General features: G+C 40.9%; 2 protein-coding genes across 10 annotated transcripts in view; one reads left to right on the forward strand and one right to left on the reverse strand.

Moving 5' to 3' along the window:
- LOC124031188 (nck-associated protein 5-like) overlaps nucleotides 1–7,445 on the reverse strand; it is a 104,049-nt gene extending 96,604 nt beyond the window's left edge. For all 9 annotated transcript variants that reach the window (XM_046342134.1, XM_046342135.1, XM_046342141.1 and 6 more), the window contains exon 1: nucleotides 7,241–7,445. The gene's annotated coding sequence lies outside the window, so the exon portion shown is untranslated. The remainder of the gene's footprint in view (nucleotides 1–7,240) is intronic.
- A 6,843-nt stretch (nucleotides 7,446–14,288) lies between these two features.
- Nucleotides 14,289–17,596, forward strand: LOC124031190 (ras-related protein Rab-5B-like). The gene is made up of 6 exons (XM_046342144.1): nucleotides 14,289–14,436; nucleotides 15,383–15,555; nucleotides 15,840–15,991; nucleotides 16,342–16,464; nucleotides 16,574–16,667; nucleotides 17,034–17,596. The coding sequence occupies exons 2-6, from the start codon at nucleotides 15,396–15,398 to the stop codon at nucleotides 17,156–17,158; spliced, it is 654 nt and encodes a 217-aa protein (XP_046198100.1). The 5' UTR covers nucleotides 14,289–14,436; nucleotides 15,383–15,395; the 3' UTR covers nucleotides 17,159–17,596.
- Nucleotides 17,597–21,698: the final 4,102 nt, after the last annotated feature.

A 21,698-nucleotide genomic window follows, 5' to 3' on the forward strand; every position in this document is an offset into this window, starting at 1 on the left:
CAGCCAGAAGAGGACTGGCCACCCCAAATAGCCTGGTTCCTGGTTCCTCTCTAGGTTTCGGCCTTTCTAGGGAGTTTTTCCTAGCCACCGTGCTTCTACACCTGCATTGCTTGCGGTTTGGGGTTTTAGGCTGGGTTTCTGTACAGCACTTTGAGATATCAGCTGATGTACGAAGGGCTATATAAATCCATTTGATTTGGTTTACTTCTCAATACAATTGGATGAATCCCGGAACATATTCCAGTCTGTACTAGCAAAACAGTCCAGTAGTGTAGCATCCACGTAATCTCACCACTTCCGTATTGAGTGAGTCACTGATTTTTTTATGCTTTAGTTTACCATATTACGGTTTTAATGTCCCGTTAGTAGGATAGTCTTAAACGGAGCTCATCCAGTTCATTCTCCAGTGATTGCACGTTGGCAAATAGAACGAATGGTAGAGGCGGGTTACCCACTCAACAACGAATTCTCACCAGGCACCCAGCTCTGCTCCCCCTGTATCACTGTCTTTTCTTCGTGCGAATGACAGGGATTTGGACCTGACCCGGGTCCAACAGTATATTCTTCGTGTAAGACTCATTGAAAAAAGAAGTTGTCGGCAAAAAAAAGGAAGTACTGCCAAATTGTCTTAAACGACGTTGGAGGCGGCTTATGGGAGAGAAATTCAACATTAAATTCTCTGGCAACAGCTGTTGTGGACATTCCTGCAGTCCGCATGCCAATTGCACGCTCCTTCAAAACTTGAGACAACTGTGGCGTTGTGTTAGAGTTTTGTTCAGTATACATTAGGGATGCACTGAAATTACTTCGCATTTGCGCCTAAAAATAAAAGCTATCGATACCAAAAAACAAAATTTCAAATTAGGAATTTTAAGCATTCTAGTAAAGTTAAATAGTTGTCAAACTTTTTCATTTACGCATGTCCCCATTACCAGTAAGATATAATCAAACCCTATTTTTCCACTTACTTGCTGCGCTGTTTTATTGTTTAGTCATTTCATTCTCAACCAGGATTTCATCATACATGTCAAGCAGTGAAGTTTCAGCTCTAGCGGTCCGTGGCCGCTCTTCCTCAGTGCGCACTGTCGCTGTGTCCGTTTCCATCTTATCCAGTTGTGTCTAACATTTCACGTAAACCCTGTGTGTATCGAAAGTAGTGGTTGTACCTAGCGTCGAGCATGGTGGCGACACAGTAGAGGCTCAGAGAGAATGCTACCGAATTCCTTGATCACAGTTTCTAGTAGAGAACTTGGAATAGTAAACCCAACGGTCGGTGTCGCCAGTTTTGTTGAGCAGCTGTTTCAATGCCATGACAGAGGGTATCATGTCCGCGTGCAGGCGCAGTTGATGAGCTTATTTCTCTAGTCTGTTCTTGTGGAGCGTGTTCATGTTTCAAACATGTTCTGAAATGCCATAGAAATGGTAGCAGCGGTATGAAAACCAGCACATTCTTGAGCATGCAATACGGTTTTCCTCAGCACGAAATCCTCATTGACCCACTGTGCTGTCAGACTCAGCATGCTCATAGGGCTGATGTCACTGGTCAAAATGTCAGTTGTGAAGCTAATAGCAGTGACGCCCATAGCTAGTAGCTCATGGAGGTGCATTTGAACAATACACCTGAAAAATAGCACCTACTTGGTAGTGTACCGGGGCTCGAGGTGCTTGACCAGTCGGCGAAAGTCATCGTCCACGACAAAGAACAGGTGATTGTCAAGGGCAATGAATTCCATTATCTTGGCGTTAATGGATTTCGCCTTTCAGTTGTCTCACTGAAATGTTCTTACCCTTTCAAATGACTGCTCGACTTGTTGACTGCTCGATCCACACAGCAGACATTGTGGGCTAGGTTAAGAATGCTGTGTTGCACATGTAGCACAATGTTTTTTTTGTGAAATTACGTCATCTACCTACGTTATAGGTATGCACGTCAGCTTTGACATCGGTTTTGCACATTGGTGTAAAACTAGACATCGGGCCGATGTTGGCATTTTTAGCAAATATCAATTGATTCTGATATGCTTAGTGTACATAATTGCCATTTCCTGTTGCTGCAGAAATATTTTCCTGATGTAGCAAACTAGTTCAAATTAAGATTATACATATGTATGATCTTCAAAATGTTGGTGATCATGTGTCCTTTTACATGGAAATGACCCTCTTAGAAAAAAGGCTTCTGCAGCTGTCACAATGAACTCTTTTGGTTTCTCTGTAGAAATGAGACATAGAATTGTGTTGTGTGACAAAACTGCATATTTTAGAGTGGCCTTTTATTGTCCCCAGCACAAGGTGCACCTGTGTAATGATCATGTTTAAAACCTCTTGATACCACCCATCCCGGATCCGGGAGCGTAATCGTCGGCTGACACTAATTAGCATAACGCAACGGACATAAATATTACTAGAAAATATTCCTATTCATGAAAATCACAAGTGAAATATATTGAAACACAGCTTAGCCTTTTGTTAATCACCCAGTCATCTCAGATTTTCAAAATATGCTTTACAGCCAAAGCAAGACAAGCATTTGTGTAAGTTTATAGATAGCCTAGCATAGCATTATGTTCAGCTAGCAGCAGGTAACTTGGTCACAAATCAGAAAAGCAATCAATTTAAATAGTTTACCTTTGATGAGCTTCGGATGTTTTCACTCACGAGACTCCCAGTTAGATAGCAAATGTTCCTTTTTTCCAAAAATATTATTTTTGTAGGCGAAATAGCTCCGTTTGTTCTTCACGCTTGGCTGAGAAATTGACCGGAAATTGCGGTCACGACAACGCCGAAATTAGCTCCATAATATCGACAGAAACATGGCAAACGTTGTTTATAATCAATCCTCAAGGTCTTTCAAATATCTATTCGATAATATATCCACCGGGACAATTGGTTTTTCAGTAGGAGCGAAAGGAAAAATGGCTACCTCTATTTTACGCGAGAATCACTCAGAGCCATCAGGTGACCACTTACACAATGTAGCCACTTACGGGTATTCTTCAACATAAAGGCGCAAAACTATGTCACAATGCTGTAGACACCTTGGGGAATACGCAGAAAAAGTAATCTGGTTGATAGCTCATTCACTGCTCAATAGGGACGCATCGGAACGCAGAGCTTTCAAAACATGAGTCACTTCCGGATTGGATTTTTCTCAGGCTTTCGCCTGCAATATCAGTTCTGTTATACTCAGACAATATTTTTACAGTTTTGGAAACTTTAGAGTGTTTTATATCCTAAGCTGTCAATTATATGCATATTCTAGCATCTTGTCCTGAAAATACTGCCCCCCTAGTCACAACAGGTTTTAATCAGCTTCTTGATATGCCACACCTGTCAGGTGTAACCCAAAAGGATCTACCTGGAACCAAGAGGGGCTATTCAAAGGGTTCTCCTATGGGGACAACCAAAGAACCCTTTTTTGGTTCTAGATAGAACCTTTTTCTATACTGAACAAAAATATAAATGCAACAATTCCAAAGATTTTACTGAATTGCATTTCAGATAAGTCAGTCAATTTAAATAAATTAACTAGGCCCTAATCTATGGATTTCACATGACTGGGAATACAGATATTTTTTAAGTTAGGGGCGTGGATCAGAAAGCCAGCCAGTATCTGGTGTGACCACCATTTGCTTCATACAGCGTAACACATCACACCTGTGGAATGTTGTCCCACTCAATGTCTGCGCAAAGTTGCTGGATATTGGCGAGAACTGGAACATGCTTTCGTACCTGTCGATCAAGAGGTTCCTAATCATGCTCAATGGGTAACATTTCCGGTGAGTATGCAGGACTTGGAAGAACTGGGCCATTTTCAGCTTTCAGGAATTGTGTACAGATCCTTGCGATATGGGGCCGTGCTTTATCCTGAAACATGAGGGAACGGTGGCAGATGAATGGCACAATAATGGGCTTCAAGATCTCATCACAGCATCTGTGCATTCAAATTACCATTGATAAAATGCAATTGTGTTCATTGATCATAGCTTATGCCTGCCCATACCCCCACCATGGGCACTCTGTTCACAATGTTGACATCAGAAAACCGCTCGCCCACACTACGCCGTCTGCCTGGTGCAGTTGAAACCGGCCTTCATCCGTCAAGAGCACACTTCTCCAGCCTGCCAGTGGCCATAGAATAGAGGTCGACAGATTTTTTTTTTTTAAATACAAAATACAAATTTTTTAAATGTTTTAAAATATATATTTAAAAAACGGCATAGCCGATTATTTAGGGCCGATTTCAAGTTCATAAAAATCGTTAATCTGCATTTTTGGACACCAATTATGGCCGATTACATTGCACTCTACGAGGAGACTGCGTGGCAGGCCTGTAATGCAAGTGCAGCAAGGTGCCATGGTAAGGTGCTAGCTAGCATTAAACTTATCTTAACATAATCACTAGTTAACTACACATGGTTGAGGATATTACTAGTTTTTCTAGCTTGTCCTGCGTTGCATATAATCGATGCGGTGTCTGTTAATTTATCATTGAGTCAGCCTACTTCGCCAAACGGGTGATTTAGCAAGCACATTTGCGAAAAAAAAAGCACTGGCTTTGCACCAATATGTACCTAACCATAAACATCAATGCCTTTCTTAAAATCAATACACAAGTATATATTTTTAAACCTGCATATTTAGTTAATATTGCCTGTTAACATTAATTTATTTTAATTACGGTAATTGTGTCACTTCTCTTGCGGTCTGTGCAAGCAGAGTCAGGGAATATGCAGCAGTTTGGGCCTCCTGGCTCGTTGCAAACTGTGTGAAGACCATTTCTTCCTAACAAAGAACATAATTAATTTGCCAGAATTGTACATAATGACAAAACATTGAAGTTCCGTATTTCACTGAAAGAATAAACGTTTTGTTTTCGAAATGATAGTTTTCAGATTTGACCATATTAATGACCTAAGGCTCGTATTTCTGTGTGTTATTATAATTAAGCCTATGATTTGATAGAGCAATCTGGCTGAGCGGTGGTAGGCAGCAGCAGGCTCGAAAGCATTCATTCAAACAGCACTTTCCTGCATTTGCCAGCAACTCCTCGCTGTGCTTCAAGCATTACACTGTTAATGACTTCAAGCCTATCAACTCCCAAGATTAGGCTGGCAATACCAAAGTACCTATTAGAACATCCAATAGTCAAAGGTATATGAAATACAAATGGTATAGAGAGAAATAGTCCTATAATAACTACCACCAGCTTTCATATGTTCTCATGTTCTGAGCAAGGAGCTTAAGTTAGCATTTTTTTTTTTTTTTTTTTACATGGCACATGCTGCATTTTTACTTTCTTCTCCAACACTGTTTTTACATTTTTTAAACCAAATCCAACATATTTCATTATTTATTTGAGACTAAATAGATTTTATTTATATATTATATTAAGTTAAAATAAGTGTTCAGTATTGTTGTAATTGTCATTACTACAAATATATATACAAATCTGCCGATTAATCAATTTCTGCTTTTTTTGGTCCTCCAATAATCGTTATAGGCGTTGAAAAATCATAAAATCGGTCGACCTCTACCATAGGTGAGCATTTGCCCAATGAAGTCGGTTATGACGCCAAATTGCAGTCATGTCTAGACCCTGGTGAAGACAAGAAGCACGCAGATGAGCTTCCCTGAGACGGTTTCTGACGTTTGTGCAGAAATTCTTCAGGTTGTCCAAACCCACAGTGTCATCAGCTGTCCGGGTGGCTGGTCTCAGATGATCCCGCAGGTTAAGAAGCCAGATGTAGAGGTCCTGAGCAGGCATGGTTACACCTGATCTGCGATTGAGAGGCAGGTTGGACGTACTGCTAAATTCTCTAAAATGACGGTGGGAGGCGGCTTATGGTAGAGAAATTAATACAAAATTCTCTGACAACAGCTCCGGTGGACATTCCTGCATTCAGCATGTCAAGTGCACGCTCCTTAACTTGTCATCTGTGAAATACCTAGGATAGGATAAGTAATCCCTCTCACCCCCCCCTTTAAGATTTAGATGCACTATTGTAAAGTGACTGTTCCACTCGATGTCATAAGGTGAATGCACCAATTTGTAAGTCGCTCTGGATAAGAGCGTCTGCTAAATGACTTAAATGTAAATGTAATTGTGTGACAAAACCAAACATTTGTACTTTTTGTCCCCCGCACAAGGTGCACCTGTGTAATGATCATGTCTTTTAATCAGCTTCTTGATATTCTACACCTGTCAGGTGCATGGATTATCTTGGCAAAGGAGAAATGCTCACTAACAGGGATGTAAACAAACATTTGAGAGAAATAAACTTTGAGCGTATGGAACATTTCTGGAATCTTTTATTTCAGCTGATGAAACACGGGACCAACACTTCACATGTTGCATTGATATTTTTGTTCAGTGTAAAAATGTAGCTGTGTAAGTAAAGGCAGATACACTTGTAAAATGTGGCATGCCTTAGAGTACTAACTGTAGAGAGAATCAAGGTTGGTAGTTTGAGCAGATGTTGTGCTCTATATATTATTTATTTATTGAACTAGGCAAGTCAGTTAAGAACAAATTCTAATTTACAATGACGGCCTAGGAACAGTGGTTCAACTGCCTTGTTCAGGGGCAGAACGACAGATGTTTACCTTGTCAGCTCCGGATTCGATTTCTAGCAACTTTTCGGTTACTGGCCCAACGCTCTAACAACTAGACTAACAGCCACCCATGTAGTCCTTCATGTTATATAGCCTCAGAAAATGATCACGTTTGTATCATGTTCCAAAAATAAGAAAAAAAACAGCAAACGACGTATTACTAATGACAGCCAGTATCCTATCAATACTGGCACTTACATGCACTTAGGCTATAGCAAATGCTACATGTTTAGGTATTTAATAGGTCTTTTGTTATTGAAACAAATATTAGGTGATGTCCAATACATAGCAAGATTTTAATTTGGTATAATATCGTGATGACCGTCTGGGCGCGATAATTCGTGTTCGCTGACGAACCGGTTTCATGCTCAAGTTTAAATTAATGCAGCGACATGAACGTCACATTAACAGTTAACGGTTCATTGTGTTTACATATAGCCACCGCGTACGACAGGCACCGCCAAGTACATGGGAGTATCGGTAGCCTACTACAAACCTGTTTGCACACCATTGTTTGCAACGTTCATTACATTAAATACCCAGTCTAAGGTTTGTCCCACGACCGTACTCGCAAGTATTTTTCTAGACAGCACATCGGTACACGGTGGTGAAAATAACATTCACTTACCTAGAAAAATGGTGCATAGGGAGAGACACGAACAGTAATGTAGAACCAACGTTAAATAGGGCACGTCTTAAAATGCATATTTAAGTCAAGAGAGAATCCGTATTGCTTATAAAATAAGCTGCATTCATTATTTTCCTCGGACCGAGCAAGCTTGAAAAAAGTCAGTCCGAGATCTTTTCGCATTTGGAAGCCGTAGTCAGGAAATGTGATGTCATGGCTTTATATTGCTCTCGCCTCCGAGTACCCGCGCTCTCATTGGGGCAGCCAATGTCCGCGTGGTCCTTATCTTATTTTGAAAACTAACCAAAACTAACCATCTTGGTCCATTTAAAAAATTACAGTACATCCCGTGGCAATATTATGTTGTTATACTAAATTCATGACTACTATCCTATACTATATGTACACTCTATTACAGCCTACTACAAAGCATACTAGCCTATACTATACTATTTTGTCCCCTTTGAGATGATATCCAAGTGGGGTAAATGCTAAGAAAGTCGTGTGCTCCAGTCATTGTGATTTATTTCTCACTATGTAATTATCTGTTTTACCAGGTAATTCCCTGTGTCTTACCTCCAGACATACACTACCATTCAAAAGTTTTGGGTCTCTCAGAAATGTCCTCATTAAAAAAATATATTTTAAAAAGTCCATTAATGACAGCAAATTGATCAGAAATACAGTGTAGACATTGTTACTTTTGTAAATGACTATTGTAGCTGGAAACAGCAGATTTTTTTTAAATTAATGGAATATCTACATAGGCGTACAGAGGCCCATTATCAGCAACCATCACACCTGTGTTCCAATGGCATGTTGTGTTAGCTAATCCAAGTTTATCATTTTAAAAGGCTAATTGAACATTAGAAAACCGACTCCGGGATGCTGGCCTTCTAGGCAGAGTTGCAAAGAAAAAGCCATATCTCAGACCAGCCAATAAAAATAAAAGATTAAGATGGGCAAAAGAACAGACACTGGACAGAGGTACTCTGCCTAGGCCAGCATCCTGGAGTCACCTCTTCACTGTTGACGTTGAGACTGGTGTTTTGCGGGTACTACTAGCTATGCTAACATAATTCCAAAAGGGTTTTTAATGATCAATTAGCCGTTTTAAAATGATAAACTTGGATTAGCTAACACAATGTGCCATTGGAACACAGGAGTGATGGTTGCTGATAATGGGCCTCTGCACGCCTACGTAGATATTCCATACAAAAATCAGCCGTTTCCAGCAACAATTGTCATTTACAACATTAACAATATCTACACTGTATTTTTGATCAATTTTATGTTATTTTAATAGACAGAAAATTTGCTTTTCTTTCAAAAACAAGGACATTTCTGAGTGACCCCAAATTTTTGAACATTGGTGTACTTTTGACAAATAGAAGTCTGTGGTTTGATCATTTGACCCTGTGCACATATAGAACTAAATTGGCACTGGAGAGGAAGGCAGATGTTTTACGTGTCCCCACCCGATTGTGTTTTTTTGTTTTTGTTTATTTGCGTTGTTTGTAACTTTTTTGAAAACGTATTTTGTACATAATGTTGCCGCTTCCGACTCTTATAACCGGAAATAATTTCTAGACCTCAGGACTGCGATTACTCACCACGGACTGGCAGAATCATTTTTTTCCTTTCACGAGTCTGATGAGCATGACGCGAAGGATATACTGCTTTCTCGGGAACAGGCCCAGATACCCATGATTTGTGCGAAGGGGAGGCAGCGATAAAGGGGCCGAAGGGCGGGCTGCCTTCTAAGAATTCATAGGCAATCGAATAAACCCCCACTTCCTTCTATTCTGCTACCAAACCTGCAATCTTTGGAGAATAATATCGATGACCTACGCGGAAGATTAAACTACCAACGGGACATTAAAAACTGTAATATCTTATGAATCACAGAGTTGTGGCTGAACGATGACACTATCAACATACAGCTGGCTGGTTATATACACTGTACTGGCAGGATAGAACAGCGGCGTCTATTAAGACAAGGGGTGGTGGACTATGTATTTTCATAAATAACAGCGGGTGCACGATATCTAAGGAAGTCTCAAGCTATTGCTCGCCTGAGGTAGAGTGTCTCATGACACGCTGTAGACCACACTACCTACCTAGAGAGTTTTCATCTGTATTTTTCATAGCTGTTTACATACCTACATACCACCACAGTCAGAGCCTGGCACTAAGACAGCACTGAATGAGCTGTATTCCACCATAATCAAGCAAGAAAATGCTCACCCAGAGGTGGCGCTCCTAGTAGCCGGGGACTTTAATGCAGGGAAACTTAAATCCATTTTACCAAATTTCTATCAGCATGTTAAATGTGCAAACAGAGAAATTCTGGACCACCTTTCTCCACACACAGAGATGCATACAAAGCTCTCCCTCGCCCTCTATTTGGCAAATCTGACCATAATTCTATCCTACTGATTCCTGCTTACAAGCAAAAATCAAAGCAGGAGCACCAGTGACTAGATCAATAAAAAAGTGGTCAGATGAAGCAGATGCTACGCTACAGAACTGTTTTGCTAGCACAGACTGGAATATATTCCAGAATTCCTCTGATGGCATTAAGGAGTACACCACATCAGTAATTGACTTCATCAATAAGTGCATCGATGACGTCGTCCCCACAGTGACAGTATGTACAAACCCCAACCAGAAGCCATAGATTACAGGCAGCATCCACACTGAGCTAAAGGCTAGAGCTACCGCTTTCAAGGAGCAGGACTCTAACCCGGAAGCTTATAAGAAATGTCGCTATGCCCTCCAACAAACCATCGAACTGGAAAAGCGTCAATACAGGACAAAAATCGAATCGTACTACACTGCCTCTGACGTCCGTTGGATGTGGCAGGGCTTGCAAACCATTAGAGACTACAAAGGGAAGCACAGCCGCGAGCTGCCCAGTGACACAAGCCTACCAGATGAGCTAAACTACTTCTATGCTCGCTTCGAGGCAAATAAAACTGAAACATGCATGGGAGCACCAGCTGTTCCAGGAGACTGTGTGATCATGATCTCCTCATCCGACGTGAGTAAGACCTTTAAACAGGTCAACATTCACAAGGCCGCAGGGCCAGACGGATTACCAGGACAGGTGAAGAGGGCACAACAAAACCTATTCCCCCTCAGGAGACTGAAAAGATTTGGCATGGGTCCTCAGATCCTCAAAAGGTTCTAAAGCTGCACCATCAAGAGCATCCTGACTGGTCAAATCACTGCCTGGTATGGCAAGTGCTTGGCCTTTGACTGCAAGGCACTACAGAAGGTAGTGTGAACGGCCCAGTACATTACTGGGGCCAAGCTTCCTGCCATCCAGGACCGCTATACCAGGCGGTGTCAGAGGGAGGCCCTAAAAATGGTCAAAGACTCCAGCCACCCTCGTCATAGACTGTTCTCTCTGCTCCCGCACGGCAAGTGGTATCGAAGCACCAAGTCTAGGTCCAAGAGGCTTCGAAACAGCTTCTACCCCCAAGAATCCTGAACATCTAATCAAATGTCTACCCAGACTATTTGCATTGCCCCCCCCCTTCTTTTACACCACTGCTACTCTCTGTTGTTATCATCTATGCATAGTCACTTTAATAACTCTACCTACATGTACATACTACCTCAACTAACCGGTGTCCCTGCACATTGACTCTGTACCGGTACCCCCTTTTTTATATTGTCTCGCTATTGTTATTTTACTGCTGCTCTGAATTACTTGTTACTTTTATTTCTTATTCTTATCCATATTTTTTTAACTGCATTGTTGGTTAGGGGCTCGTAAGTAAGCATTTCACTGTAAGATCTACCTACACCTGTTGTATATGGCGCATGTGACAAATAAAATTTGATTTGATGTAGATGCACAATTGTATATCATGTACCTTATGAACCTACTCAAGCCTCAAGGGAGTTTGCTACATCCCTTGACTGCTTTGAGAGAGTTGGAAATGGAGGAGATATAATAGGTAGGATAAGGTTTTTATTATGGCTAGTCCAGTGGAGGCTGCTGAGGGGAGGACGGCTCATAATAATGTCTGGAATGGAGACAATGGAATGGCATCAAACACATCAAAGACGTGGTTTCCATGTGGTTGATATCACTCCATTGACTCCATTCCAGCCATTATTATGAGCCGTCCTCCCCTCAGCAGCCTCCACTGGGCTAGTTAGTCCCTAATGGCATTTTCCCCATACAATAACAGGACACACTTATTCCCATCCTGCATCCTTTCATCTCCAGAATAACCACTAATAAACATTACCCAGCATATGTGTCTAATCAACCTCAAGGGAATAAAAACAAGGGAAGTACATCAACTTCCCAGATACCGCTTACTTTCACAACAACTGTTAACAACAGGTCCAGCATGCATGCAATATATCCTGAGTCTAAATGGTACAGTCCTGAGCTGTTTTTGTTAAGGCGACCTCATGTGACGTAAAAGAGAACAGGCTCCGACACACCAACATCACAGCAGACCTCAGTTCAAATATTATTTGAAATCTTTTAAAAGCTTTGAGCCTGCCTGGAGTGCCAGGTGAGCAGGGTTTTTACCTTTAAGACTTTTCTATTGTTCCATTGCAACAGGCAAGATCAAATGAAGCACAGCTAAAATATTTGTTATTATTTCAAATATTATCAGTACCAAGGTTTGCAACACAGTAAGGCTGTGATGGACACAGTAGCAGTCTTTCACAGTATCCAATGTGAGTAGTGGTTGATGTTTATAATGGTGATTTCCATAAGTAGGACAGATGTCCCAAGGTTCCGTAAACAGGAAACAGATACACTGTATTCTGGCTTCCTCTCAGAGCGACAGGGTCAACACTTACCCCTGTCTGAGGCCTAAAAATATCTGACTTCAGGAAATTAGGACATTGTGCTACTACAGTGCATTACACTGTCCTGACATCATTGTACATGTTAATTTACAAATATGCTAGGTACATTTACATTTCATTTAAGTCATTTAGCAGACGCTCTTATCCAGAGCGACTTACAAAGGTAGGCATCTGAAGTTAAATACCAAAGTTAAATGACAGTGGCCAGTTAAACAAAACCAAAGACTGGTTTTGTTTACCGAAGATAGCCGTATTTGGTAAAAGACCAAGTCCATATTATGGCAAGAACAGCTGAAATAAGCAAAGAGAAACGACAGTACATCATCACTTTAAGGCATGAAGGTCAGTCAATATGGAACATTTCAAGTTTCTTCAAGTGCAGTCGTAAAAACCATCAAGCGCGATAATGACACTGGCTCTCATGAGGACCGCCACAGGAAAGGAAGACCCAGAGTTAGTTCTGCTGCAGAGGATAAGTTCATTAGAGTTACCAGCCTCAGAAATTGCAGCCCAAATAAATGCTTCACAGAGTTCAAGTAACAGACATCTCAACATCAACTGTTCAGAGGGGACTGTCTTAATCAGGCCTTCATGGTCAAATTGCTGCAAGAAAACACTAGTAAAGGACACCAATAAGAAGAAGAGACTTGCTTGGGCCAAGAAACACGAGCAATGGACATTAGATCGGTGGAAATTTGTCCTTTGGTATGGAGTCCAAATGTGAGATTTTTGGTGTTTGGTGTCTTTGTGAGACACGGTGTGGGTGAACGGATGATCTCTGCATCTGTATTTCCCACTGTAAAGCATGGAGGAGGAGATGTTATCGTGTGGGGGTGCTTGCTCCTGACACTGTCTGTGATTTATTTTGAATTCAAGGCACACATAACCAGCATGGCTACCACAGCATTCTGCAGCGATATGCCATCCAATCTGGTTTGGGCTTAGTGGGACTATAATTTGTTTTTCAACAGGACAATGACCCAACACACGTCCAGGCTGTGTAAGGGCTATTTTACCAAGAATGAGAGTGATGGAGTGCTGCATCAAATGACCTGGCCTCCACAGTCCCGTGACCTCAACCAAATGGACATGGTTTGGGATGAGTCGGACCGCAAAGTGAAGGAAGAGCAGCTAACAAGTGCTCAGCATATGTGGGAATTCCTTCAAGACTGTTGGAAAAGCATTCCAGGTGAAGCTGGTTGAGAAAATGCTAAGTGTGTGCAAAGCTGTTATCAAGACAAAGGGTGAAATATATTTAGATTTGTTTAACACTTTTTTGGTTACTACATGATTCCATGTGTTATTTAACAGTTTTGATGCCTTCAATATTATTCTACAATGTAGAAAATAGTAAAAAAGAAAGAAAAAAAAGAAAAAAGAAAGTAGGTGTTCTAAAACATTTGACCAGTAGTGTACCCATTGATTCTTAAAGAATATAATTTCAAGATGCCTCATAAGCTTAGTTCTACTGTTGCAGGCCATCAGAACCCAAAATATAAACTTGTTCATTTGTTTGAAAACAATGTAAGTGTAAACCAACCCTGTAGAGAATCAAAACATGGTTAAAAGTATCATTTAATATCATGGATGGTCTGCCGTTTTATCCATAGCTCTGCCCATGATTTGAGAGTGGTTACATTTCTCCAGTCCCAGCCGGCAGCTGTTTACCAGAACAGTGGTGGGGTGTCCACTTTGTAATTTGTTAAACCCATATTGCCCCTTTAATGCCTTTATGAGTTTATTACAACTGTCTTACCACATCATAACAAACCAATTAAGGTCTTACATTTTGTTTCAACTGATGTCAAAAGACAAAAAGAAGCAATTATATTATGTATTTTTTCTCCTCAGCTCTATTCTGCTCATATCTAGCCTACTCTATTCTTTGCTCAGCTCTATTTTGCGTAGCTCTTCTATTTTATTATGCTCAGACGTAGTCCTATTCTGTTCTAGCGTTTTCGTTCACTATTAAGTGATGGCATTTTGAGAACTGTTTCAAAGGACAAACGTTTATGATGCTAATAAGAGTTGATAGATATTTTTATTATATTCTGCTCAGATCTATTCTATTGTAGAGCATTTTATCATTTTTGCCCACCGAAACCTTCACTGCCTCGACCATAGGAGTTTTGTAGTGGGGGTTTCATTTCAGAACACTACTCTGGAGGACGAGACTACTTTGCATCTCTTCCCCGAAAGTTTCTGTGGAGGAAGGATAGACTTTTACCAGTAGACAATTGGGTAAAAAGCTGTCAATCTGTTACCGCCCCAAAACACCGGAATTACGAGATGGGACAACGCAGACTGTATCTCAACTAAAAAGACAAAGGATAAACAGCAACATTTGCCAGGTATAGTCGCAAAAGAATTTAAAACAAACAAAATCTGAAGTTATTTTGTGTGGAACGACGCTCTGATGTGACCACTTTGGGGCGCTGTCGACAGATTCCTTACGGACGGGGTCGTGTTGACTTGCGGTATATGACCTAGGGACAGGAATGGGGTTTATCACTAATGAGTGGACTGAAGAAGTGGGGGAGGGATTGATAACTTATTAAATGGTTATTAAATATGTATAGCATATAGGCTTTATGTCAATCAACCATCTGTAGGCCTATTCCTAGTAGGGAATAGTAAGTAACATGTTACATTGTTGCGGGGTAGCCAACCTGGACTCCGCGGCCGACGTGGGGCCTATAGTCAAAGTAAATTAGTCTTTGAGGCGAGGGCAGGCGGAGGTACCTATAAGCCTAATGGTCAACTCAGTGTTGCAGAAAAAGATGAGAAGAGAAAGTCTGTTTTGAAAGTTATTGTCTGCTACATTTGCCACGTAATTATTGATGCTATTGAATTATTTTATTTTCACTCATTGTTCAGTTGTAGGCTAACAAATAAGAGATGGTTTTATAAATCAGGTTTTAGTAAGTAGCCCAGACTTTTAATGCTTCCTAAATACTAGTGGCTATTCCCTAGATTAAAACTGATTACAGCAGCATGCAAACTAGAGTGTAGATATATTTTGATTTAATATGTGTTTCACGAGTGATTGTGTGACAGGTTGCCATTATGATAAAAGTCCAGATTCTGGGATACATCTGTTGTTTAAAAAAAAAAAATTATCTTATAGATTTCAATTTTTCATTTGGCAGACGTGTTCCATTGTCCTTGAGAGCAGTACCCCCTCCCTCCCCCGCCGCACACTGCTCCTCTCTCCAGCTGTCACTTGAACCTCCTTTTCCTTCTGTCCCCCCACTCTCAACACCCCCACCCTCAATTTCCCCAACAACCCCCTCACAGATACACAGCCCCGATGGCAGGGCGCCCATCCCGACCCAGTGGCCAGCCCCAGTCCAGTAAGGTGAGCCAGTTTAAATTGGTTCTACTGGGGGAGACATCAGTGGGGAAGTCCAGCCTGCTGCTGCAGTTTGTCAAAGGCCAGTACCAGGACTTCGGGGAGAGCACCATTGGGGGTAGAGTACCAACCCTATACCAGAATACTCTCCTCTGTAGACCAATATGACTTCTTCAGGTCATTTTTTTCAGACTTTTACATCTGGCCATCTGACCTCCTCCTTTCTGTTTGTCCATATGATAACATTTTCCACAGTGACTTTTTCACATTTTGCACACTTTTCCTCTATCGTTCTTTTCTATCTGACCCACAAGGTTTTCTTTTTCCTCCATCTACTTATCCGTTAACTCCTCTCACTACTATTTTGTAGGCTAAAGCATCTCCCATGTTCTCTTCTCTCAGCGGCCTTTCTGACTCAGATGGTGAGTGTGGACAGTGCCATGGTGAAGTTTGAGATCTGGGACACGGCTGGTCAGGAACGCTACCACAGCCTGGCACCTATGTACTACAGAGGAGCTCAGGCAGCCATAGTGGTCTATGACATTACCAACACAGTATGTACATCTTAGATGATAACATATCTCTCTCCTTTATCAAATGCTCCATCTCCCCCTTTATCTCGCTCTCGCTCTCATCCCCTCTCACAATCCTCCTGTTCAGCCCATCTCCTTCCTGCACAATGACTCCTATCTCTTCCTCTCACTTTTTCCACTCATATGTAGTGAAGTCTTTAATTAGCGTCAGTTAATTATTCTCGCCAGAAATTTCGCAATATCCTACATTTACACTATACCACATGGGCACAGGTTTGAGCCAGATGTTTGAGAAGGACATGCATTTCAGGCTAGTATATCTTCCCTGTTCCTTCTGGCCATATCTGATCTTTATTTTCTGCTCTGGATAGGAGACCTTTGTACGAGCCAAAGCCTGGGTGAGCGAGCTCCAGAAACAGGCCAGTACAAACATGGTGATAGCCTTAGCGGGCAACAAAGCCGATTGGTCTGCTAACAGAGCGGTGGAGTATACGGTAGGCTCCTGTGTGTATACCTCACACCCAAGATGGTGAGATAATGGCCAAATGCTTGTGCAGTGATGTGTGTGTGTAGCAGGTCTGTATGTCTGTTGTGTTTTTTCAGGATGGTCAGGGTTATGCTGCTGACAACAGTCTTCTCTTTATGGAGACCTCTGCCAAGACAGCCATGAATGTCAACAACCTCTTCCTGGCCATAGGTGAGTCACATCTGACACGCCATCATCCAAATTCATAGTGTTGAAATGGGCTGTTGGAGATGTCACTGACTTTCTTTGTCGAGGGCTTCCATATTTAATGTACTCGTTATCAGTCAAAACTAATCATAACACAATTCCTAACAGAGCATTTGTTTTTGCTATGGATAGTTTACTCCTTACCTTGACACATCTAAGGGATAATGTCCCTCTGTATCCACAAGAGGGTGATAAAACCTCGCTGTACACCCAAATATGAGCAGTGGTCTCCTTGTGTATACCATTGCCATTTCAACTATAAGCAACAGATACTATAATTGTTCTAAGTGGTATACAGTACCATGATTTGTTGTCTCTCTTTTTTTCTAGCCAAGAAACTGCCCAAGAGTGAGCCACTAGGTGGAGTAGCTGGCAGTGCTGGGGTTCGAGGAGGACCTCCAGTGGACCTCAGACAGCCTACCCAGACCAGCCCTGCCCAGTGCTGTGGAAACTGAGGAAGGATGGGGGAGAAGAGAAGCAAGCTCACATCTGAGGGAGGAGGGAAGTTTAAAGAGATTTTCCAGAGAAAAGAAAGGAGTGTAAAAGAGAGAAGTGTAGCATGCAAATGAGTTAAAGGAATGATAAGGGACAAATATGAGTGTACAAAACATTAGGACCTCCTTCCTAATATTGAGTTGCACCCAAGCTATGTCATGGAAAGAGCAGGTGTTCTTAATATTTTGTATACTCAGTGTATGTAGATCAATGGGAGAAAAACACACACTACAATAAGATTAACTTCTCTTAAAGTTATCACTTCCCTACATGTTTTTGTCAACTCGGCACTACTGGACAGCCAGATAAATACACTTACTGTATGGTCTGTACCTTTCCACATTTTTGTGGGTTTATTTGATATTATGAAAATAAATTAAATGATGTTGATATACAGACTGCGTTGTCCCACCTCGGTGTTTACACTCAGCAGTTATCCCAGTAGGCTAGAAACTAAGGCCAATTGAACACGTGGTGTGGGGTTATGAAGTTCTTGGCAAATGCTGCCAATCTGAGGACACAAACAGGAAGTGACATCACATTGGTCTTTCAGGCAGTGCGGTCACACTAGGCCAAAGCGATTAAAAGAGGCGGAGGCCAAATGTCTGTTTGCACAAAGCACAGATCATTTCTGAGAACACATGGTCAAATGAACATGGTCAAAGCTCCCAGCAGTCCCTCTTATGACTGCATATCAAATTGCTTTTATCCATGTTCATTTGCCTCTCAATCTTAGTTGGACATTTATATTATCAGCTCTGCTGTACAGTTTCTGAGCTTCTCACCAGTACTATGTAGTCCATAAAAGAGGAAGTGACATCAAATGTTTAAAAAACTTTTTTACCACATCTCCTTTACTAATAAATGTGCAATACTAAGGTGTACTCAGCTGGCCTGTACTATAGGAACGTTTTCTATGTTGAAGTTAGAAATAGAATGTATAGAACCATGTACAGTACAGGTAACCCTAATGTTACAGACTGTTCACCGGTGATGGTTGAACAAAATTATTGGCCAATTGCATAGAGATGGTGATAAAAACAGTGGAACTAAGACAATGAGAAGATCATTTCTTGTGGTTTGACAAAATCAATGTCCTTTATCCGATTTGCCTCTTTTGTTTCTGTCCTGTTTTAATTACGACGCATTGCCCACTGCAAGTATTACTGTGTTATAGTTTCGTAGAATTCCCTGGCTGTGTATTGTTTTATAAACACAAAGTATATATTTGTCTAATGGTGTTCCAATATAGCATCATAAAAGGCACTATATGCCCACTGGATCTCATTTCAAGTCTTGTATTATCAAGCTTTTTATAACAATGTGCATTGCCCATGTATGCACATCCTATATCGCAGTCTCAATGTCTTGTTTTAAAATGTTTACAAATAAGTGCCTTTCTTTTTTTATCTTTAATTGTTTTTTGGTCTATTTATGTGCAGTTTGATAATACATCATTGATGTGATAAGATAACATGTTGTAAGATGACATATTTTATACACCTGCACATTTCTCTATTTCTCCTTTAAAATAATCAAATTCATTCTAATAATACATACAATTTCTTATTAGATAACTATTTGGTGAAAACATGATGATAAAGCATAAGCATTACCTCTCAGGAAGGAATATAGCTGTTTTTTTGTGAAACATTTATTTGTGCCATTTTAGAGCATGTCATATGATTTTTATGAATTTTTATTTAACCTTTATTTAACTAGGCAAGTCAGTTAAGAACAAATTGTTATTTTCAATGACAGCCTAGGAACAGTGAGTTAGTTAACTGCCTTGTTCAAAGGCAGAACGACAGATTTTTACCTTGTCAGCTTCGGGATTCGATCTCGGCAACCTAGTGGTTAGCAGTAAATCCTGTTTGCAAGTGCAAACCACAAAACTAGTTGTGCAAACCTACTGCAGCATGCTTCTGCTAATGTATCACACAATTTGTGCCAAGTATAGAAATAATTTTGTATTAAAGATACAGCTAGCACTGCGATGCAGTGCCTTAGACCACTGCGCCACCCGGGAGGCCTTCAACTGTATCTTTTCTGAGCCTCTCACCCAGACTCAGGGTTCGAGCCCAGGCTCTGTCGCAGCCAGCCGCAACCGGGAGCTCCATGGGGCGACGCACAATTGGCCTAGCGTCATCCGGGTTAGAGAGGGTTTGGCCGGTAAGGATATTCTTGTCTCATAGCGATGAGACAAGACAGTAACTACTAAAAATTGGATACTACGAAATTGGGGAGAAAAAAGGGGGGAAAAATGTATTTAAAAAAATAAAAAAAGAAACAGTTGAAGCCGGAAGTTTACATACACTTAGGTTGAAGTCATTAAAACTTGTTTTTCAACCACTACACAAATTTCTATAGTTTTGGCAAGTCGGTTAGAACATCTACTTTGTGCATGACACAAGTCATTTTTCCAGCAATTGTTTACAGACAGATTATTTCAATTATACTTCACTGTATCACAATTCCAGTGGGTCAGAAGTTTACATACTCTAAGTTGACTGTGCCTTTAAACAGTTTAAAAATGCCAGAAAATTATGTCATGGCTTTAGAAGCTTCTGATAGACTGATTGACATCATTTGAGTCAATTGGAGGTGTACCTGTGGATGTATTTCAAGGCCTACCTTCAAACTCAGTGCCTCTTTGCTTGACATCATGGGAAAATCAAAAGAAATCAGCCAAAACCTCAGAAAAAACATTATAGACCTCCACAAGTCTGGTTCATTCTTGGGAGGAATTTCCAAATGCCTGAAGGTACCACGTTCATCTGTACAAACAATAGTACACAAGTATAAACACCATGGGACTACGCAGCCGTCACACCGCTTGGGAAGTAGACGCGTTCTGTCTCCTTGAGATGAACGTACTTTGGTGCGAAATGTGCAAATCAATCCCAGAACAACAGCAAAGGACCTTGTGAAGATGCTGGAGGAAACCGGTACAAAAGTATCTATATCCACAGTAAAACGAGTCCTATATCGACATAACCTGAAAGGCCACTCAGCAAGGAAGAAGCCACTACTCGAAAACTGCCATAAAAAAGCCAGACTACGGTTTGCAACTGCACATGGGGACAAAGATCGCACTTTTTGGAGAGATGTCCTCTGGTCTGATGAAACAAAAATAAAACTGTTTGGCCATAATGACCATCGTTATGTTTGGAGGAAAAAGGCAGAGGCTTGCAGAACACCATTCTAACCGTGAAGCACGGGGGTGGCAGAATCATGTTGTGAGGGTGCTTTGCTGCAGGTGGGACTGGTGCACTTCACAAAATAGATGGCATCATGAGCCAGGAAAATTATGTGGATATATTGAAGCAACATCTCGAGACAACAGTCAGGAAGTGAAAGCTTGGTCGCAAATGGGTCTTCCAAATGGACAATGACCCCAAGCATACTTCCAAAGTTGTGGCAAAATGGCTTAAAGACAACAAAGTCAAGGTATTGGAGTGGCTATCACAAAGTCCTGACCTCAATCCTATAGAAATTTTGTGGGCAGAACTGAAAAAGTGTGTGGGAGCAAGGAGGCCTACAAACCTGACTCAGTTACACCAGCTCTGTCAAGAGGAATGGGGCAAAATTCACCCAACTTATTGTAGGAAGGTTGTCGAAGGCTACCAGAAACATTTGACCCAAGTTAAACAATTTATAGGCAATGCTACCAAATACTAATTGAGTGTATGTAAACTTCTGACCCACTGGGAATATGATGAAATAATTAAAAGCTGAAATAAATCATTCTCTACTATTATTCTGGCATTTCACATTCTAGAAATAAAGTGGTGGTCCTAACTGACCTAAGACACAGAATTTTTACGAGGATTAAATCTCAGGAATTGTGAAAAACGGAGTTTAAACGTATTTGGCTAAGGTCTATGTAAACTTCCGACTTCAACTGTACATCAGTAGTTTTTCAGAAAATACTTAAATTGTTCCTCAAGATAAATTGTGACATCAAGTTGCATTAGAGATATAAGACACAACCGTTCATCAACATAACAGGTACTGTATTGGTTGTTTAGAAACCTTAAGTACATATTGAACAATAATATAAACACAGCATGTAAAGTGTTGGTTCCATGTTTCATGAGATTATTATTTTTTTAAATCACAGAAATGTTCCATACGGACAAAAATCTTATTTCTCACAAATGTCTTTATATCCCAGTTAGTGAGCATTTCTCCTTTGCCAATATAATCCATCCACTTGACAAGTGTGGCATATCAATACACTGATTTGTGCTGGGGACAATAAAAGGCCACTCTAAAATGTGCAGTTTTATCACACAACACAATGCCATATATGTCTCGTTTTGAGGGAGGGTGCAATTGGCATGCTGACTGCATCAGTGTTCACCAGAGCTGTTGCCAGAGAATATCATTTACATTTCTCTACCATAAGCTGCCTCTAATGTTGTTTTAGAGAATTTGGCAGTACATCAAACAGGCCTCACAACAGCATACCATATGTAACCACGCTAGGACCAGGAC

Source organism: Oncorhynchus gorbuscha, linkage group LG03, assembly GCF_021184085.1.
Source record: "Oncorhynchus gorbuscha isolate QuinsamMale2020 ecotype Even-year linkage group LG03, OgorEven_v1.0, whole genome shotgun sequence".
Lineage (NCBI taxonomy): Eukaryota > Metazoa > Chordata > Actinopteri > Salmoniformes > Salmonidae > Oncorhynchus > Oncorhynchus gorbuscha.

What these genes read in the sequence shown, in the direction of transcription:
- LOC124031190 (XM_046342144.1), top strand. Translation starts at nt 15,396, where the DNA reads ATGGCAGGGCGCCCATCCCGACCCAGTGGCCAGCCCCAGTCCAGTAAG. An exon ending in ACAGAGCGGTGGAGTATACG is followed by an intron (nt 16,465 to 16,573) that starts GTAGGCTCCTGT and finishes GTGTTTTTTCAG; the next exon opens with GATGGTCAGGGTTATGCTGC. An exon ending in CAACCTCTTCCTGGCCATAG is followed by an intron (nt 16,668 to 17,033) that starts GTGAGTCACATC and finishes CTTTTTTTCTAG; the next exon opens with CCAAGAAACTGCCCAAGAGT.